Source organism: Natator depressus, chromosome 2, assembly GCF_965152275.1.
Source record: "Natator depressus isolate rNatDep1 chromosome 2, rNatDep2.hap1, whole genome shotgun sequence".
Lineage (NCBI taxonomy): Eukaryota > Metazoa > Chordata > Testudines > Cheloniidae > Natator > Natator depressus.
In genome coordinates, this window is record NC_134235.1 from 9017895 (window position 1) to 9035281 (window position 17387).

Sequence of the window (17387 nt, forward strand, 5' to 3'; positions counted from 1 at the left end):
TGCTGGGCTACGTCCCTTACATTTACAAACAACAGCCTTGCAGAGCTCAGAGACCTGAATCCAGATCACTAAGCCTGTGGGGACCAAAAGTTGTAACCAGCTGCTGTTTGTCCTCTCACTTGTGTTAATTGACCTGGGAGGTCCGTCAATCTGTCTATTCATTCGTGTGTCGCAGTGTTTTATACTGCTGCCCATCACCACAGTATCCAAGCATCTTCCATGTAAAATCCATAGCAATAGCCATGTCCCTAGTGGACTTCATGGAGGCTTTAGTCCTCTTCCAAGCTACCACCACTGGTTCCCTTGTTGGTGCTCTTAGCAAAGACCATGGAGGCTGACCTACCCTGCCCTCCAGGCCAGGGCTGAGGTATCTTGGCTTAGAGAATCTGCACAGGATCAAACCCATGTTGTGCCTATTCTGAAGAGAGAGACCCCATCCAGGGTCACCTCCAACCCGGCGCCAGTGAGATGGGAGAAACTGAATTCCTCTTCCATTGAGTGCTGCTGTTCACTTCAGCCTAAGGTCCTAAGTTCTTACTCTGTGGGTGCCTGGGATGGTGTCAGCAGAGGAGAGAATGGGGAAGGTGAATCCCAGGCAGCCACGATGGTTGCAGTGGGGGACGCAGACACATGCATGTGTTGTGGTCATGGGCAAGGAGGGATCTCAATGGAACACCATGTGCCATTTTGTGTAGGGCCAGGTAATCCCTGGGACAACCCTGCTTCAACATGGTCTCTGAATAGCCCCCGGTGTGGATCTTTGTGAGTGAAATAGGTGCTGGGTTGGTAATACTGCCAGCTGACATCATTTATCAACAGGACAGGGGCAGCAGCAAGGCCGGCTTCCCCAGCTCTGTCCTGCCTTGATCCACAGGCAGCGTTCGAGAGCCGTTCAGGCTCATTTCCTTTCAGTGCTTGGCTCCGGCTGCCTGCTGGCAGTGCCAGTTGGGACCAAGACCTTTCCCCCTCAGGGACTGAGACCAACTTTCATTTCTCATGGGCCACCGCACAGGTACCCTTCCCCCCACATCCAAATGTGTCTTTAGGGAAACAAAACTCCTCTTTCTCTTATTAACAGCGCCTTTGTCCCCAAGCTGCCCATTCAGAGGGGTAGACAACTATGCATAACGGAGCCATTGTTTGGGCAGATTTCCCATCCTACCTCAGGAGAAAGAACTCCCCAGCTGCTTTCTCCCATGCCTAGTTAATCGGGCATTGCCACTGATGTTCGGCAGCGCGGTGGCCTGTGGCAGCCCTGTGAAAAGACAGCAGCAGGTCTGGAGCAAGGGGCTACTGTTTGGAACCTTGTGTCCCTCGTCCCAGGGCCAGCGTCTGAGGTTAACGCTGGGCATAAGCAAAGAATGGGCTCCCGATGAACTGGGCAGTGAGTGGGAGCAGGAGTTGTGGCGGTAACAGGCGGGATTCTTCTCCCCACTCCCAGGGAGTCCTTGCGTCAATACCCTGGTTCTGGAAGGGTGCCAGCAGCAGGCCTTGCTCAGCCACTTCACACAGGCAGCCTGCCCTCGCTGAGCTGAATTCAGCCGTGCTCTTTGTCCCCTGAAGGACTGAAAAGAAATGAGGGATGGATTTGGCAAGGGCTTTGTGAGGGGAAGGAGCTTAAATACCAGACAGGTGCCTTCGGGCTTGTCTACACTAGAAAGTCCTATTGCTTTAACTATAGCGGTACCATTAAAGATGCACAAACACCATACCCCAGTGTGGACAGTTATCAGGATAAAACTGCTTAGATATATAGCTGTTCCCATACAGGAAGGGAAATCACTGTCACCTTTATACTGGTATAACCTGGTCTATACTACAGCTTTTACCTGCATAAATCTATCAGTAAGATATCACACCTCTAACCAACAGAACTATACTGGGAAAACTTGTGTGTGTAGACGAAGCCTTAGCAATCTAGCTTCGCTCTTGTTAGATAAAGATAATGAACAGAACACTCCCTAAGGGTGCATTGTCTGACCCTTCCCAATCCCAGGTCTGAATCGAAGTGTGTTTACGGGGCACCAAACGGAGTGAGAGTTAGCAACTTGGCTTAAAGAAATCATCGGGGCAAAGCATGACTGTACCTTAAACAACATCTCAGTGTGATGTTGATCCTTGGCTGAGGTCTGGGTTTTCCTTCATTTTTCTATCTTCTTTTCCAACAGCTGGATGGGTGGGAGGATCTGGCCTAAAGGATGCTCATCAGTGGCTTTAGTACTGCCCTCCTTATGGGCGGCAGGAGTAATGGGCCCCACTGGTCCTGCCTCCCACACCTAGAGCCCTTAGTGAGCAGGCTACCTGAGAAGCAGGTGCCGGTGGTGTGGTGCAGCACTTCCAGGGGTATTTATTGTGCACTGGGTCCCATTTGGTTAAATCCACTGGAAAGTTTTGGAGGGCATCACCTGTTCTTGTGCTGAGCCCAGGACACTGTGTGAGAGTGAGGGGCTCGCTGGGAAAGAGGCCTCCATTCAGGACTCCAGCAGAGATCCAGGCGGCTCTTCAGTAGGGACCTCTCCTCACGCAGGGGTTAAATTCTGGGCCCTTTCCATGGACAAGAGCCGGCGAGGGGAGCAGGGAAAGCAGCCCAGCATGATAAAGGGCTGTGCTGTGTGTTGGTACCTGCCAGCTGGCACATCTGAATGGTGGCTGTGAATGACAGGAGGAAGGCAGGCTACCCACACAGCGCTAATCCTGTTCTATGGAGGTCACCCCCCACTGCCTTTCTGAGCCATTGTTGTTGGGCCCTCTGCCCTTACCCCACACTTGGAGCAGCAACAAAGGGAAGTGGGGAAACAGCGTTCAAATTCCCAGGGAATGCAGGGGTGCCTTTAAGATTCAGTTTGAGTGTTCACCTTTGTTCCATTTAGGATATCTCCTTGGGAAATGCTAATGCATAAAGCAGGGCCCAGCAAGCCATGCCTGAGAGAGGGCTGTAGTGGTAACTGAATGAGTTAAGTGAAAAACCTTGGGCCAAGACATTTGCATGGGCATCTTCTGTCCTATGCGCTGCGAAAGCAAATGATATCACTGGGTTGCCCGCGTTCTAGCTGGCTGCGTTCTGTTAGAAATGAACATGGTCTATTGCAAATGAACGGTGGCTCCATCAATGAAGTTTGCAGTGATCATTTTGAAAGAATGATGGATGAGGAGAACTCAGTGGAGGAATTAAGACATGTCCACTAAACTCTGGGGCATGATAGATTGCATGCGAGAGGAAGAGATTGCAGAGGGAGAAGGTACATGAGCCAGACAAAGTACCGGGGATATGCAGTGTCATCAGTGGGAAGGTATCAGGGATCTTACAGGTTTGTTTAATGTTATTCTGAAGAAAGGAAAAATGCCGGATGAATGGCATAAAAGCTTTGTGGTGCCTATAGTTAAACATAAAGGCAATGTTACACTGAGTGCTAATTATGGCCCAATTAAGCTGAAGTCACGTGCTATGAAAGTAAGGGAGATGATTACGAAAAGTGTCTCTGTTAAATGGTTGGAATTTGGCAGGGCCAGTATGGATTCATGCTGGGAAGGAGCACGACTGACGCCACTGATGCGTTGAATCCTCATGGAGAAGTTCAGTGAAAAAAAGATGGCAACTGAACATGGTCTTTGTGGACCTGGAGAAGACGCAGGCTTACGTCCCAAGGTGTCTGTGGCAGAGAGGTGTGCCAGAAGGATATGTCCATCTTCTCCAGGATACGTATGATGGAGTGACTACTGTCGTCAAAACTACCTGGGGCTCCAGTCGAGAATTTCCAGTCGATGTCGGCCTACATCCGGGTTCGGCATTGAGCCCCTTTTTGTTTGCAGTTGTCGTGGCTGTGATAAGTGAGAGTGCATGGGGGGAGTTGCCTTGGAACACACGGTTGGCTGATGATTTAGTGATCTGTGCAGTAGATCGTGAGACCCTGCAAGCTGACTTTAAACTGCGGCAACATCGATTGGAGTGGTCTGGGCTTAGAGGAACATAAATACAGAGGCTCAGTGGTTGCTGATGATGGTGCCATTTTGAGTGATGTCCGGTATTGTACTAACCTTGCCAGGTGCAAATGGCGGGAGCATGACCCCGGTTGTCTGGGACAAAAAGATGCCAATAAAGGTAAAAGGTAGAGTGTCTAAAACTGTAATTCAACCCATCTTAATGTATGGGACAGAATGATGGCCAGCCACAGGGAAGCAAATCGGTATGGTCGCCACCATGGAAATGAAGATGTTGAGGTGGTAAAGTAGTTGGACACTCCTTGGTAGGTTGTAAGGGGCCTAATGTGGGTTGCTCCAGTTGCAGACAAGTGGAGGGAGGCTAGGCTACACTGCTGTGGGCATATCTAGCAGAGACCAGAGAGCTGTATTGGTAGGATGGCTCTTGCAATGATTGTGTTCAGAAGGTGACCAAGGGGGGGAAACCAAAGACTCGGTACATGGATCAGATATCAGCGGACCTCCAAGAGATCAATCGACACAGCAGCCTGGTGTATGATCATGAGTATTGAAAGAAGGCAATAAAAGTCACCGACCTCGAACAGGGAAGTGGCAAGGAAGAAGATGACGACCACCTGGGGTCTAGCTGGCAGGGTGGCAGCTGGGACGGCATGGGAGGTTACTTGGCACCTAGATGCAGCGGAGGGCTTTGGCACTCTGGAGATGACACAGCTCTTTTTTCCCTCCCCCTCGTGTGGAGAGTTGGAGGTGTCTCAGATTTTTGTGGACTAGGGCTTGAATTTCGAATTTCCAACCTCGACCTCAGCCGTCTGCCCCACTCCAGTATTCAACCCAGCCTTTGGTCCTGCATCCAATACCGGTGCGTAAATAAAACTAGTTTAATCATGTTGCTATTTGAATTGTCACTGGTAGGCTTCAGTGTCAATCATGTCAGATGAAGGGTCGCAATTCACACCCCTCCGAGCTATTGCTTCATGCACATTTGCAGGCTTGGGAGAGGGCACTGCATCAGCTGACACATGAAGGGTTAATTCGGAGCCCGAAGGGCTAGAAATGGGGTTGTGTTGTAACTGAAAGCTTAGATTTTGCAGCAGTGAGCCGACTTTGCGACTGCAGAAAGCCAGACGCCCTGCCTGCAGCTTGCAGAGCGGCTGTGCATGTTGGAAGCATGCTGGAGCGTGTGCTTCTCCGTATAAAGCACCTGCATCTTGTGGGTGAGACCTAACACAGAGGTCCTGCCCCCTGGCCATCAAGGGGTCCCCTTGTGCTTTGTGTAGAGTTGTTAGCTCCAGTATCCAACTCAAGCATGGTATTCATGCTGCCTACAACTCCCCTGTAGTTTCCACTCTGCATGTATCTTCTCTTCCCCTCCACAGCTCCAGATTAGCGATACTGGGTGGTTCCAGCCCACAGGCAGCTGTCTAGCCCATATATACTCATACACGGGCTCTGATCAGTGTTTAGAGTGCTTTGAGACCCTTTGTCTGGAAGGCACTACTCCAAAGCCCATTGGAATCAATGGGAAGATGTCTGGCTGTGGATCAGGCTCCATGTGAATCACCAATCATGTGAATCATGATCTCTGGCCTATCTCCCGAGGTGGTTGTGTGGCTTAAGCACTTTGACATCCAGGGATGCTATAGAAGGCAAAGTGGTTTTCTTACATCCAACTGCCCCTCACTACAACGCACTGTGCTACCTCGCTACCCTGAGCGGGGCATGTCCGTATCCTTGCTCTACACCTCAAACAACCCAAGAAAGCCAGAGCAGTAGGGGAGGGGGAACGACTCCATATCTAGCACTCGCCTCCCTCCATAGCCTAATGCCATGCTAGGATCGTAGCCGGCCAAGCGTCCTTTACAACAGTCGCTAGGGATCTGAAGCCCCTTGTGAGAACACCTTAGCAGCTCCCCTGGAAAGTGGCTCTGGCTGTTCACTGTTACCCCGATGATTCATTCCCTGGTGCGGTCTCTTGCTCGGTGAGTGAATTGCTCAGCTGCACCCGAGGCAGACTGCGTAACTGGAGTGCCGTCCCTAGGGAGAGGCAGCTTTGTTCTGCAATAAGAGAGCTGCCCCTCAGCCCCTTTCAGCACCAGCATCCGTTGTTATTTCTGTGGCCCCAGAGGCATGCGTCAGGCTTTTCAGGTGAAGAAGAGATTAAAGGAGAAATCCGCAGCCTCTGCCCCCTAAGGGTGTTAGTCTAAATCTGCCCCTTGCCTTCCTTCCCCATTGCAGCCCAAGGAGCAGTTGCCACTTCATTACGCAGCCCTCCGTCCCACTGGGGCTGTCGGTGTGATGCAGATGCTGCTGAAGGCTTCTCACAAAGATGCTAGACTGAGCCAAGACCAGGTGAGCAGGGCCCTTTCCCTATATGTGACGGGGGTAGGGAATTCTTGCAACACGGGCCCAGCTTGGAGGCCAGACGTGGCACTAAGTGCACGCCATGGGCTACAGGGCTGGACTGGGGCAGCCTGAAACGTGTGTCTCCATCTCCATGCCTGAGGCCCACATTCCCCGGGGGCGCCGCATGAAAGGCGTCACCAGCCCCGCCCAGGCTTTGGTTTCCTTCTGCCCTCTCCGCAGGACGGCCGCTCTCCTCTCTTTCTTGCCGTGGAAGCTGGGAAGCTGGGAGTCTGTAAGGAACTGCTTTCCACGCACGCCGAGGCCCAGCTGAGCGCACGGGAAAAGGTACGGGACACACGCCCACCCCACCGCTGACACCGCAGCACATCCTCCATTGGTTTTGTGTCTTCCCCACTGCTGCATCACCAGGGGCTGGAGAGACCAAACTCTATCTAAAAGCTAGCCTGAGTCCTACCCACTCACTCCCCATATGCCCCCCTCCAGCCTTCCGATGGACACACAGAGCCTCAGCTGGTGGAAATCGATGTCGCTCCATTGACATCAATAGAGCTATGCTGATTTACACCAGTTGGCGCTTACACTCCGTCAGAGGAATTAAACCCCTCTGCAGATTTGGTGCCTGTTTGTTTCCTGCTCTAGGGCCTCCTCTGCTGGTTCTGAAGAATCCGTTAACATCTATGCTGTGGGCAGACAGGCGAGCAGACAGGGAAAATAGCTTGTGTCCATTTCAGGCCCCATTCAGGTGGGCGGAGGGGAGGGGAGGAAATTGGTGTTTGCCGAATAGAAAATGTAGGGGGTTAATAGGGAAAAAAATAAATGTTCTTTTCTACTGTGCGTTAAAACAATACAATGAAGAGCAGAAAGAAAACCGTTCGGAAAAGTCTCCCAATGTAGCACCACCATTAGCTGCCTTGGTGTCAGAGTAGCCCAGGTCTGGCATTGTAGGCCGGGGTTGATCCGCCTGGGTAGAGCTGTGATGGGGGGATGGAAATGGAACAGCAGATGACTTGCGGTCAGGCAGGGCTGTGTGAGGGGGCCCTCTGGAGTAGCTGGAGGTGGGGATGTTGCAAGCTAGGAATGAGATGCATTGGTAGAGCTGTGTGTACATGAAGCTTGCACAATGCCTGTCCTCTGAGTCAGAGCTGGGCCCTTCGAACGCCCAGAACAAGGTAACCCTTCAGTATTCTGCAACGGGTACTAAGCAATTCTCCAAAGGGAAACCCTGAACATCTGTGCAGTGGTGGCAGCAGTGGCGGATGAATAGGCCTGTGCCCAGGGGCTCCAGCCAATTTTGGGGCCCCAGGAGTGCCAGAACGTGTGTACAAGGGGGGAGGGCCACCATCACTGGGACTGTGGCCCCACCCGTGCTCCTCCTCTTCCTCCCGAGGCCCCACTCTCTGGCCAGGCTGGAAGCCAGAGCTGGGCTGTGGTAAGAGCCACCCAGGGAGCTTGGGCTGCCGTTGGGATCCCCAGAACTTCCCTGGGTGGGGTGCCCGAGAGCAGGCCGCAGCCCATGCCCTCCCCCGCCCCCCGGGCAGGTGGAGGGGGCTCCCCACAGTGGCCCAGGCTCTCTGGGCTTCTCTTACCATGGCCCAGCTCTGGCTTCCAGCCTGGCCAGAGGGGGGGGGCCCTTGGGGGGAATTGGAGGAGCAGAGGCCAGGGCCCCAGGGGAGGTGTGGCGAGCCATATGTTCTTTGTGCTCAGGGCCCCAGGAAATCTTAATCTGTCCCTGGGTGGCGGGAGCAATGTTAGGCACAGATAATGGGTGACTAACAACAGAAAATACAAACGACAATGCTGGTATTCAATGAGCCAGAGTAATATGTTCTACAGCTCCCGAGATATCTGTGTTATTGGGGATAGTGACAGTACAGAAATCAGCCGCCATTTTCTGCATGATTGAAGATTGATTGATAGGCAAAGTGGTGCTGGTTCATTACAGAGATATGGCGACACTGTGCTGCATGCAAGCTGCAGGAAAAGAGATGTGGAAGTTGCCAAAATCCTAGTGGAGTATGGAGCTGGGGTGGATTGCCAGAATGTGAGTATAACATACGCAGAGCTTGGTATTGTGAGCACAAGTTTGGCCTTTGCTATCATTAGAGCTGAGCAGACAGCTGGAAAAAGTCTCCTGATAGTCGATCAGTTGTAAAAACAAATGTTGCTTCTCTCTCTTTGTGACTCCTTCATGTTTGCTTTGTACAAATACTGGAATGATTAGGTTTCACGAGCATGAATCCTCACAAGAAGCAAGTTTTATGCTCAGTTCCTGAATATTTGCTAAAAATGAATTTCAAACTAAGACTGGTTTTAATTACAGCTGTGAGAATAACCAATTTTTCAGTTCACAGGCCATTCCGAAAAATCAGGGGAGGAAAACATTTTGGGTCAACCCAAAAACTATTTTAATAAAATGTTTCAGCAAATGGAAAAGACAAAACAAAAAAAGTTTGTTTCAGGTCAAACAAAACATTTCATTTGGACAAAATGGAAACATTTAGTTTCCAGTTCAACCATTTTACATTTTTTTTGATTCTTTAAGAACATTAAAGGAAATTTTTAAACACAAAGTAATTTCAAACCTCAGAATGGAAGTTTCATTTTGAAAATGTCTAAATTAATTTTTTTAGAATATTCTTGACCGAAACAATTCAGTAAAATCAATACGAATTCACAAAATGTTTCAATGTTGCCAAATCCACATTTTTCACTGAAAAGAGGTTGCAGGCAAAAAAAATTGTTTGCCCAGCTCTAGTTGTAATATCCAAAATCTGTGTAGTATTGGTTGGTTACATAAGTCATCCAATCACAGAACAGAAAGAATGTCATGTGATTTATGTAACAAACCAACAGTGTGTGAATTTCAGAGTTTAATATTGTGAATGATTCCTATGGGGGAAGTCAAAGGATAAATTCAAGGTTGTGATCTGCTAATGAAAGCTCAAGAAGTCAATCATAGAATATCAGGGTTGGAAGGGACCTCAAGAGGTCATCTAGTCCAACCCCCTGCTCAAAGCAGGACCAATCCCCAACTAAATCGTCCCAGCCAGGGCTTTGTCAAGCCTGACCTTAAAAATATCTAAGGAAGGAGATTCCACCACCTCCCTAGGTAACGCATTCCAGCATTTCACCACCCTCCTAGTGAAAAAGTTTTTCCTAATATCCAACCTAAACCTCCCCCACTGCAACTTGAGACCATTACTCCTTGTTCTGTATCAGCTACCACTGAGATTAAATCATTACTTATGAATTATTTGCTCAGTTCTATAGCCTACAACCTTGGATAACTGAAGACTTTGGCGAAAGATTGGTAGTTATCTAATGAAAGGTCAAGATCAAAACGATATGCTGAGTATGATACACTGAATAGTCAGTCCTCACCATACCTCCCCCCACCACATGCTGTCCAAGTTGTAAGATTACATTCAATTCAAAATTATGTTCTTTGATATTAAGGTAGAAATATGTTCCAAGGCAGGGCATTCCCAAGGCTGTGTGCGCTCCGGCAACATCATCTTGGTCACTGTGCACTTCCTTTCGATTGAACACAGTCAATAATACTCTAAAATTTACCTTCCAAAAAGAAAACTGGAATAGAAAATACTATTCGGCAGTGTGGTTGCTAGATATTTCAACCTTCATGTTGCACTAGCACTAGACGGCAGTGGTTTATATATAATTCTCTGAATCCAAAGCAATCCAGAGCTATTGCGTTTGGTGGGGGATTTCACAAGCTCTATGTAGCTTCACCAGTGGAGTTTAAATTCCTGAATCCAAGGCATAAGCCAAAGGTTCTTCAGTTTTTTGGCCTTCTCTCCTGAGGAGCTGTTAAACAGTGAAGGCTCCTGGACTTGCAGCTTAAACTTGAGGTTTCTTAAATCAAAAGTTCCTCTACATGGAAGTATTCAGCTAGCCGAGTTTACCAGCTCATTGATACACTACATTATCCTTTAAAAATCCACCCTTTAACTGCATGCATGCTGAAAATGAATTTAATAACGATGATAGAGATCATGTGCCTACATAAAATTAGTGACGTTAAATGTTTGCAGCTTTAAATACTCAACTAATTTTCTTCACGCTTATTTTCAAGTCTCCCTGGCCATGGCTGCACTAGGAACATTGGTGCAAGTTAATTAGCAACAGAGCAGTTGCAGCATCGCTTACCAACAGTGTAGGTGTGATGCCCGCCATGTTGGCAGATATACTGGTTGGTTGAACCAGTGACCTCCGGAGTTAAAAGCCTGAGTAGCTGTAGCTTGAGCTGAAGAGGCAAGGCTACATAGTGGGGGCTGTAAAAGACTCTTATCCTCTGGATCGGGCACAGAGGGGTAGGACATGGTTTTCCCGTCCTGCAAATATTTTCGAGAGTTCAAAATTTGTCCTGTCTCGAATTGGGATGAAAAGTCAAAATCTCAAAAATGTTCATGAACCAAAAAACTTGCTTTTTTTATTTCCATTTTGGGTTATTCAAAACACTTCATTTCAAAACATTTCAATTTTGACTTTTTTCACCTTTTTCTCCAGTCTAATTAGCTTAAACTAGAAATCAAAAAGTCGTTTTCTCTCCAAAAGTCATTTTGAAACAGAATTTTCCATTTAGAAAAATGTCAAAATGAAACATTTCAACAACTCAGAAACATTTTTCTTGACATTTTTCCAAGTCAGGAAATTTGTTGAACCCGACCCTGTTTCACAAACAGTTTCGGTTTTGACAAATCAGCATTTTTAGATGAAAAATTCCTGACCAGCTCTCCTCACCAGAGGGTTACATCAGCACTAAGGTAGACAGGACTCTGGAGTTTTTGACCCTGGTTTCAAAGCTGTGGGACCCCTGTTTCATATGGCTTCCAGGGTCTGTAAGCAAATGGGGATGATTGAAGAGGTGGGGTTGTTGTTCTTCCGCTGTACAATCTTTGTGTGTGTCTCTCTCTCTAGCTACGCTATGGATTGAATCCTTCTAGCACCACCGTTGTGAAAAGGGTCTAACTATGGTTGTTACCAGTGTAGTTTCTCATAGCGGGGCTTAGAGTCACTGAGCACAAATGAAAGAGGTCCATCGCTCTAGTCAGGTTCACAAAAGTCAGGGATTGAGGCAGGCTCTGTGGGTAAAGGAAGCGTGTAACCAGCTGGGGGGCCAATAACCTTTCCCCAAATTATTTGTTCTCTTCCTTGTCTTCTTCTCTAATAAACCCAAAGGTGCAAAAAATAAGGAAAACACCTGTTACAAAGAGCTGCGCAATCCTTTGTGAGGTCCTTTCAGGGATCCCAGAAGAAAATGGTCTCTGACAAGAAGTTTATTTTCATTAAAACTTTCAGGACCAACTTAAACAGTCAAATAAACAAAGCAGTTTTGTAGAACTGCAAGGCCAAAAGGTCCTGGGTTATTTATAAAAGTCCCTTAAGTGAATTAGGCAAAATGCCAAGATAAATCTAGTCTGCTAGCATTCCAGAACCAGGGCAGACTTAGCACTAGCACTTGTCAGCTTTGTGCTGAAATATATTGAAAGGCCCATGCGGGTTCAAATCCGCCTTCTCCTTCCAGCGTTTGGCAGAGTATGGAGGCTGGTTTTAAAAGGAACACGTTGATTCGAAGGACAGGTTCCAATGTGCAAGCACACGTTTACAAATGTACTAATCAGAAATGGTTCCAACGACCAGGCGAACAACTCCCATTGATCATGTTCTCTGGTTATGTTTCTCTTTGGCAGGAATGCAAGCACCATTTTCAGTTCTATATTTTCCCCAATAGTTGGCGCTAACAACTTTCACAAGAGTTACGTGGTTCGGTGGTTCTCAACTGTTCCATGCCAGCACCCCAGGTTAGCTAAGAAAGAGAGGGGACCAAATTCGGTGATGAGTCCTGGCCACGTGCCACCTGAGGCACATGGCACATACACTAAGAAGACCCCAGGTTACAGCAGAATAGTTGTGGGGACCGCCTTTTATCTAGCCATAGAGAAAGGGAGGATGGACAAGACCCACTGAGACTTGTTCACATACCTCCCCACCGAGCTGAGGACTTGTGACCTAATTAAACACACTTCATTGGGGTGGCTTCTGAATAGATGTAACTGAGTGGAGAGGTCCACGGAAGTGTATGCTGGAAGCTCTAGCATGCCTACTGCCCAAGGAGAGTCTGCTTTAGCTGGAGTGGTGGGATCTGGGCTTTTGGAGCAGAAGGCTCCAAGTTCTGTCTGTAATTATGACCCAGGAAGTCCTCAGCAGAGATTCATAGATTCTTTACATAATACAATAAAAGGAAAACAATGGAAGGAATTAATAGGAGCTGGTCTCTTGTCAGTGTCACAGTGTACTGGCTTTCGGGGCATTGAGAACATGGGAAATTGCCCAAGGGAAACCATGGGAGTTGGGGTGCATGGTAGGTTGGGTTTATTCAGGGACCATCTTCTTGTTCTGTGTTTGTACAGTGTGTAGCATAGTGAGGTCCTGGTCCATGACTAGGGCTCCTAGGTGTTCCAGTAATACAAATGATGAGTAATAATTCAGAGTTGATCTGTCCCTCATTGAAAGCCTGATCCAAAGCTCATTGAAACCAATGAGTCTTTCCATAGGCTTCAGTAGGCCTTGGGTGAGAGACCCCCACAAGAGACTCATGTCGGGCTGAGAGATTGTCCTGCCTGAGCTGCAAATACCTCCCATTTGCTAGAAACCTGTTCTCTGTTTGCAAACTGCAGGAGCTGGGCCTACCCAGTTCTGGAGCAGTGCTGCATCTCTGAAAGCTGATCTGGCTTTGTTTAGGCCAGACCCTGCTCTCCAGACAGCAGCAGCCCCAACGCTACAGGAAGCTGCACCCTCACTATCTCCAGGCATGGAACAGTGACATTGGTTAACCAGGTGATGTCATTTCAGGAGGTGAAGCTTTCAGGGCAGAGGAGTGATGCTTTAGTGCAACACAAGGTGGCCATCTCAGGTACCCAAATTCTCCTGCCCAGTAGGTTGTTTGCTTGGACTAATGGTGGAGCCGCTGGGCAGCTCGGTTACACTACAGCCAGGACGTTCTAACGCTCTTTGTTTTAGGATGAAGGTCAGACTCCTCTACATGTCGCTGCGTGGGAAGGCGATGAAGCCCTGTTGAAGTTCTTCCATCACTGCAAGGCCAATCCTAACGTAGCAGACAAGGTGTGTAAAAGGGGGCGGGGAGTGGGAACTGGCTGACTTAGGGACTGCTTAATGGGATCTCGAGTCCTTTTCTTCTGCACTTCAATACCAAACGGAGAGGTGTAATAGATGGGTGGGTGGATGGGTCAATACCTTCAACCAACAGAACATACAACGTGCAGCTCTGCACCATCAGAGTCAACTGCCATTGGCTCATCCTGAGACGGAGACACGGTTACTTAAACATGCCAGAGAGCTGATTAACTCTTTACAGAGCATCCCGAGAGTCCTGTTTGAGTCATTTTGGGGCAGCTAGTGGAGTGATATACCTGTGAAACTGGCGGACACTACACAATTCCTTGAGGGGCGCCTTTGATTACAGGGCTTCTAGTGTTAATGGCCTGGAAGCCCTCAAACCTTCATCTGCCTCAGCAGGCAGACAGTCCAAACCAGGAACTTCCCTCCCTTCATTAAACTTCATGGTGCTGGTGAAAGTGGTTCGACCTCCTCCCCTTCCCCATCCATCCAGGCAGGCAGCAGCCCTAGGCAAGGTAAGGGAGAAAAGTCTTTCAAGGGCCCATTCCAGTCAGCCTGGGGTAACAGCCTTTCCCCTCTTCAGTAAGGATCTGTCTTTTAACTGATTCAATTCAATGAAGACAAAGAGGCCCGAGCTGTTGAATGAACTGGTTGATCATTCATGCAGTTGACTCTGCCAACGTTGCTTGGTTTAGCAGTGCTGTGTGTTGTGGTGGTTTAAACAAATGTTTGGGTGGGCGGTAGTGCTGGTAATAGGTTGACACCCTTGGCAGGTTGAAGTCATCTAGCCAATGAGCAAGTACCCCAAGAACAGCAGCCATGCCAGCTTCCCCACAACTTCCACAGCTTCAGATCCAGGCTTACCCTGGCTATACAAAGTGTAGTAGAGGCAGGTGTTGATCTGTTCCAGCTGAGGGTATGTTCCGCTTAGGTTTGCACACAGGCTCTCTCCCTCCCAAGCACATATTACACTTGCATATAAATGCCAGCAGCTCCAGTTGCTTCCCTGGAAAAGCTGCTCTCTTTGATGGTTGCAGATGGACAGGTCCCCCTTGCACATCGCTGCAGAAAGAGGCCACACCAATGTGGTGGAGTTGCTGACGGAGAAGTTCCACTCCAATGTGCTAGCTCGCACTAAGGTGAGTGTGTGTGGGTGTGTCTACGTTCCTCTGAGTAGCAGCTTGGCATACAGGCCAGAGAGGACCACGACTTGTACCGACTGTTTGGTTGCTGCTCACAATCTTGAGCTAGACAAAACTGGCTTGGAAATTAGGTCCTTGTTGCCTTAGCTTGGCGCCACACCCTCAGCATGTCTATTCACACACAGTGCTGGGAAATGAAGTGTAAAGCCAAGGAACAGGCGGGAATTAGCCAGCTTTCTCAGTCAGGGCAGTTCAAGTGCCTTTCTTTGTCAGGGAACTGGTTTGTTCAAAGATGTTTGGGTTGTGGGCACAAAGGTCGCAAGGATCTAACTGGAATCCACACGGAAATGTGATGTGGGGACACTTCCACTGTAATACACTGGCTGTGCATGTTGCCATATGGTGGTGGCCCATTGAGAGGATAAAAGCCCTAGTGCAGGGTTGGGCAACTTTTTTGGCCCGAGGGCCACATCTGGGTATGGAAATTGTATTGCAGGCCGTGAATGCTCACAAAATTGGGGGTTCGGGTGAGGGAGGGGGTGCGGGTCCTGGCTGGGGGTGCGGGCTCTGGGGTGGGGCTGGGGATGAGGGTTTGGGGGTGCAGGACAGTGCTCCAGGCTGGGACTGAGGGGTTCAGAGGGTGGGAGGGGGATCAGGGCTGGGGCAGGGGGTTGGGGTGCGGAGGTGGCTCAGGGGTGCAGGCTCCGGGCGGCGCTTACCTCAAGCAGCTCCCAGAAGCAGCAGCATGTCCCTTCTCCGGCTCCTATGTGGAGGCACAGCCAGGCTGCTCTGCACACTGCCCTGTCCGCAGGTGCCACCCTGCAGCTCCCATTGGCCGCAGTTCCTGGGTGCGGAGCCCCCCTGGCTGCCCCTACGCATAGGAGCCAGAGGGGGGACATGCCGCTGCTTCCAGGAGCCGCGCGGAGTGGGTCAAGCCCCTGTCTCCACTCCCCGGCGGGAGCTCGAGGGCCGGATTAAAATGTCTAGAGGTCCGGATGTGGTCCCTGCTCCGTAGTTAGCCCACCCCTACCCTAGTGCCAGCTGATGAGGATTCACTGTTGTGTCATGTGGGAGAGGCCAGTGTTTGGGCTGATTTTCTGTTTTATCCCCAACATTGCCTGTGTCCACTGTAGCTGTGAGGAGCATGTTGCCTGTAGGCGCCCAGCCCTCATTGTAATGTCAGTCACAAGCAGCACAAGTGCCGGTGCATTGTGACAGCTGCCCAGAAGGGCCTGCACACCAAAAAGAGCCTATTTCCGGTGCACAGGTGAAAGCAGGAGACAGTTGTGGTAAAGGAATACTATACTGATGAAATTGGAGGGACAGAGGGAGATGGGGCTGGGACATTAGGAGGCAGGGTCCTTATCTGACCCACTCCACCTGTGGAACCTTTGCCCAGCTTCTTGCCTAGCCCAGAGATTCTTGTCATCCTTACTTGCTGCCCATCCTTGCTCCCTGCAGGACGGTAGCACCCTCATGCATGTTGCCTCTGAGCATGGGCACCCTGACACCGCTCTGGCTTTCCTGAAGAAAGGAGTCCTGCTGCACATGCCCGATAAGGTAACCCAGCACGGAGAGTCAGGCAGGGCCAATGTCGGTTGCTAGAGCTGCTCCAAAACATCCGGCCAACACTTGGGTTCGGGGGGGACGGAAAACGCCTTTTCAGCCAAAACAAAAATGTTCACGAAGAAGATGGAGTGGTGTTGTAGCCGTGTCGGTCCCAGGATCTTAGAGAGACAAGGCGGGCGAGGTCATAGCTTTTACTGGACCAACTTCTGCTGGGCAAAGAGACACACTTTCAAGCCACACAGAGCTCTTCTTCGGGTCCTCGTCTCTTGAATATCCTCGGACCAACAGGTCCTGAAGAAGAGCTGTGTGTGGCTCGAAAGCTGGTCTCTCTCCCCAACAGAAGCTGTCCAATAAAAGACATTACCTTGTGAAAAAATGTCACATTGTTTGAAATTTATCAAAAGATTTTTTAAAAGCTTACTTTCTCCCCTTCATTTTTTTACTGGAAAAGTAAAAATTGAGACAAGAGAGGTTTATTTCCCACCACCCTAGCAACTTATGATCTTATAAACCATCCCAGACAGTAGCATGCCTGGGATAGACACCATATATCAGATATGTGAACTGTGTGGCAGGGCTCCACTCAGCTGTCACTGATTTAATTATGTGGCATCACGTAAGTCATTTTAATAACGTTCTGCTTCGGTTTCCCTATCTGTGAAATGGGGATTTCTACCTTTCTCCTAGCGAATGGTATAAGACTGTTTCCAAAACACACCAAGATCCTGAGTGCTAAGATGCTATAGGAGTCCAACTTGTTTATTAAACTGTTTCCATTAGCCATACTGCTGCCCTTTACTGCTGCATCTTTCCTTCCCAGCTGTCATCTTAGCCTGGAGTTGCATCTGCTTTACTGAAACTGCATTTCCAGTCCCAGTAAACCTTGCATAGAACAGACTAATGTTGGGGAAATATATTCACCTCTGGCTGTCCACCCCCTGCCGCCCGCCCCTCCCCAAAACAAAGTGATATTTTTGGGGAGGGGAGAAAATTTCACTGAACATTTCAAACCCAGTGAAAAATGTTCACTTCTTTGTACATTTTCCGTACCTTTTTCTGACGAGCTCTGGAAGCTGCCAGGTGTCTCACATGCATAAGAAGGGTGCCAGGAGCAATATTTCGGTATCACCATGACTTGATTTATGGAACTGGTAGAAGTCTTTCTCATTTCAACACAAACTTTCATCCAAATTTCGATGACGGTTACCCCCAAAT

The 17387-nt window shown here is 49.0% G+C and overlaps 1 protein-coding gene across 8 annotated transcripts in view; it reads left to right on the top strand.

Annotated features, from left to right (window-relative positions):
- The window catches only part of LOC141982068 (uncharacterized), a 75839-nt gene that overhangs the window by 18264 nt on the left and 40188 nt on the right, over positions 1–17387 (top strand). For 7 of the 8 annotated variants that reach the window (XM_074943777.1, XM_074943778.1, XM_074943779.1 and 4 more), the window contains 6 exons: positions 6175–6288; positions 6523–6627; positions 8246–8344; positions 13345–13446; positions 14499–14600; positions 16065–16163. In XM_074943777.1, coding sequence (XP_074799878.1) covers positions 6175–6288; positions 6523–6627; positions 8246–8344; positions 13345–13446; positions 14499–14600; positions 16065–16163 — 621 coding nt within the window. The remainder of the gene's footprint in view (positions 1–6174; positions 6289–6522; positions 6628–8245; positions 8345–13344; positions 13447–14498; positions 14601–16064; positions 16164–17387) is intronic. The other variant, XM_074943782.1, reaches the window with a different exon arrangement.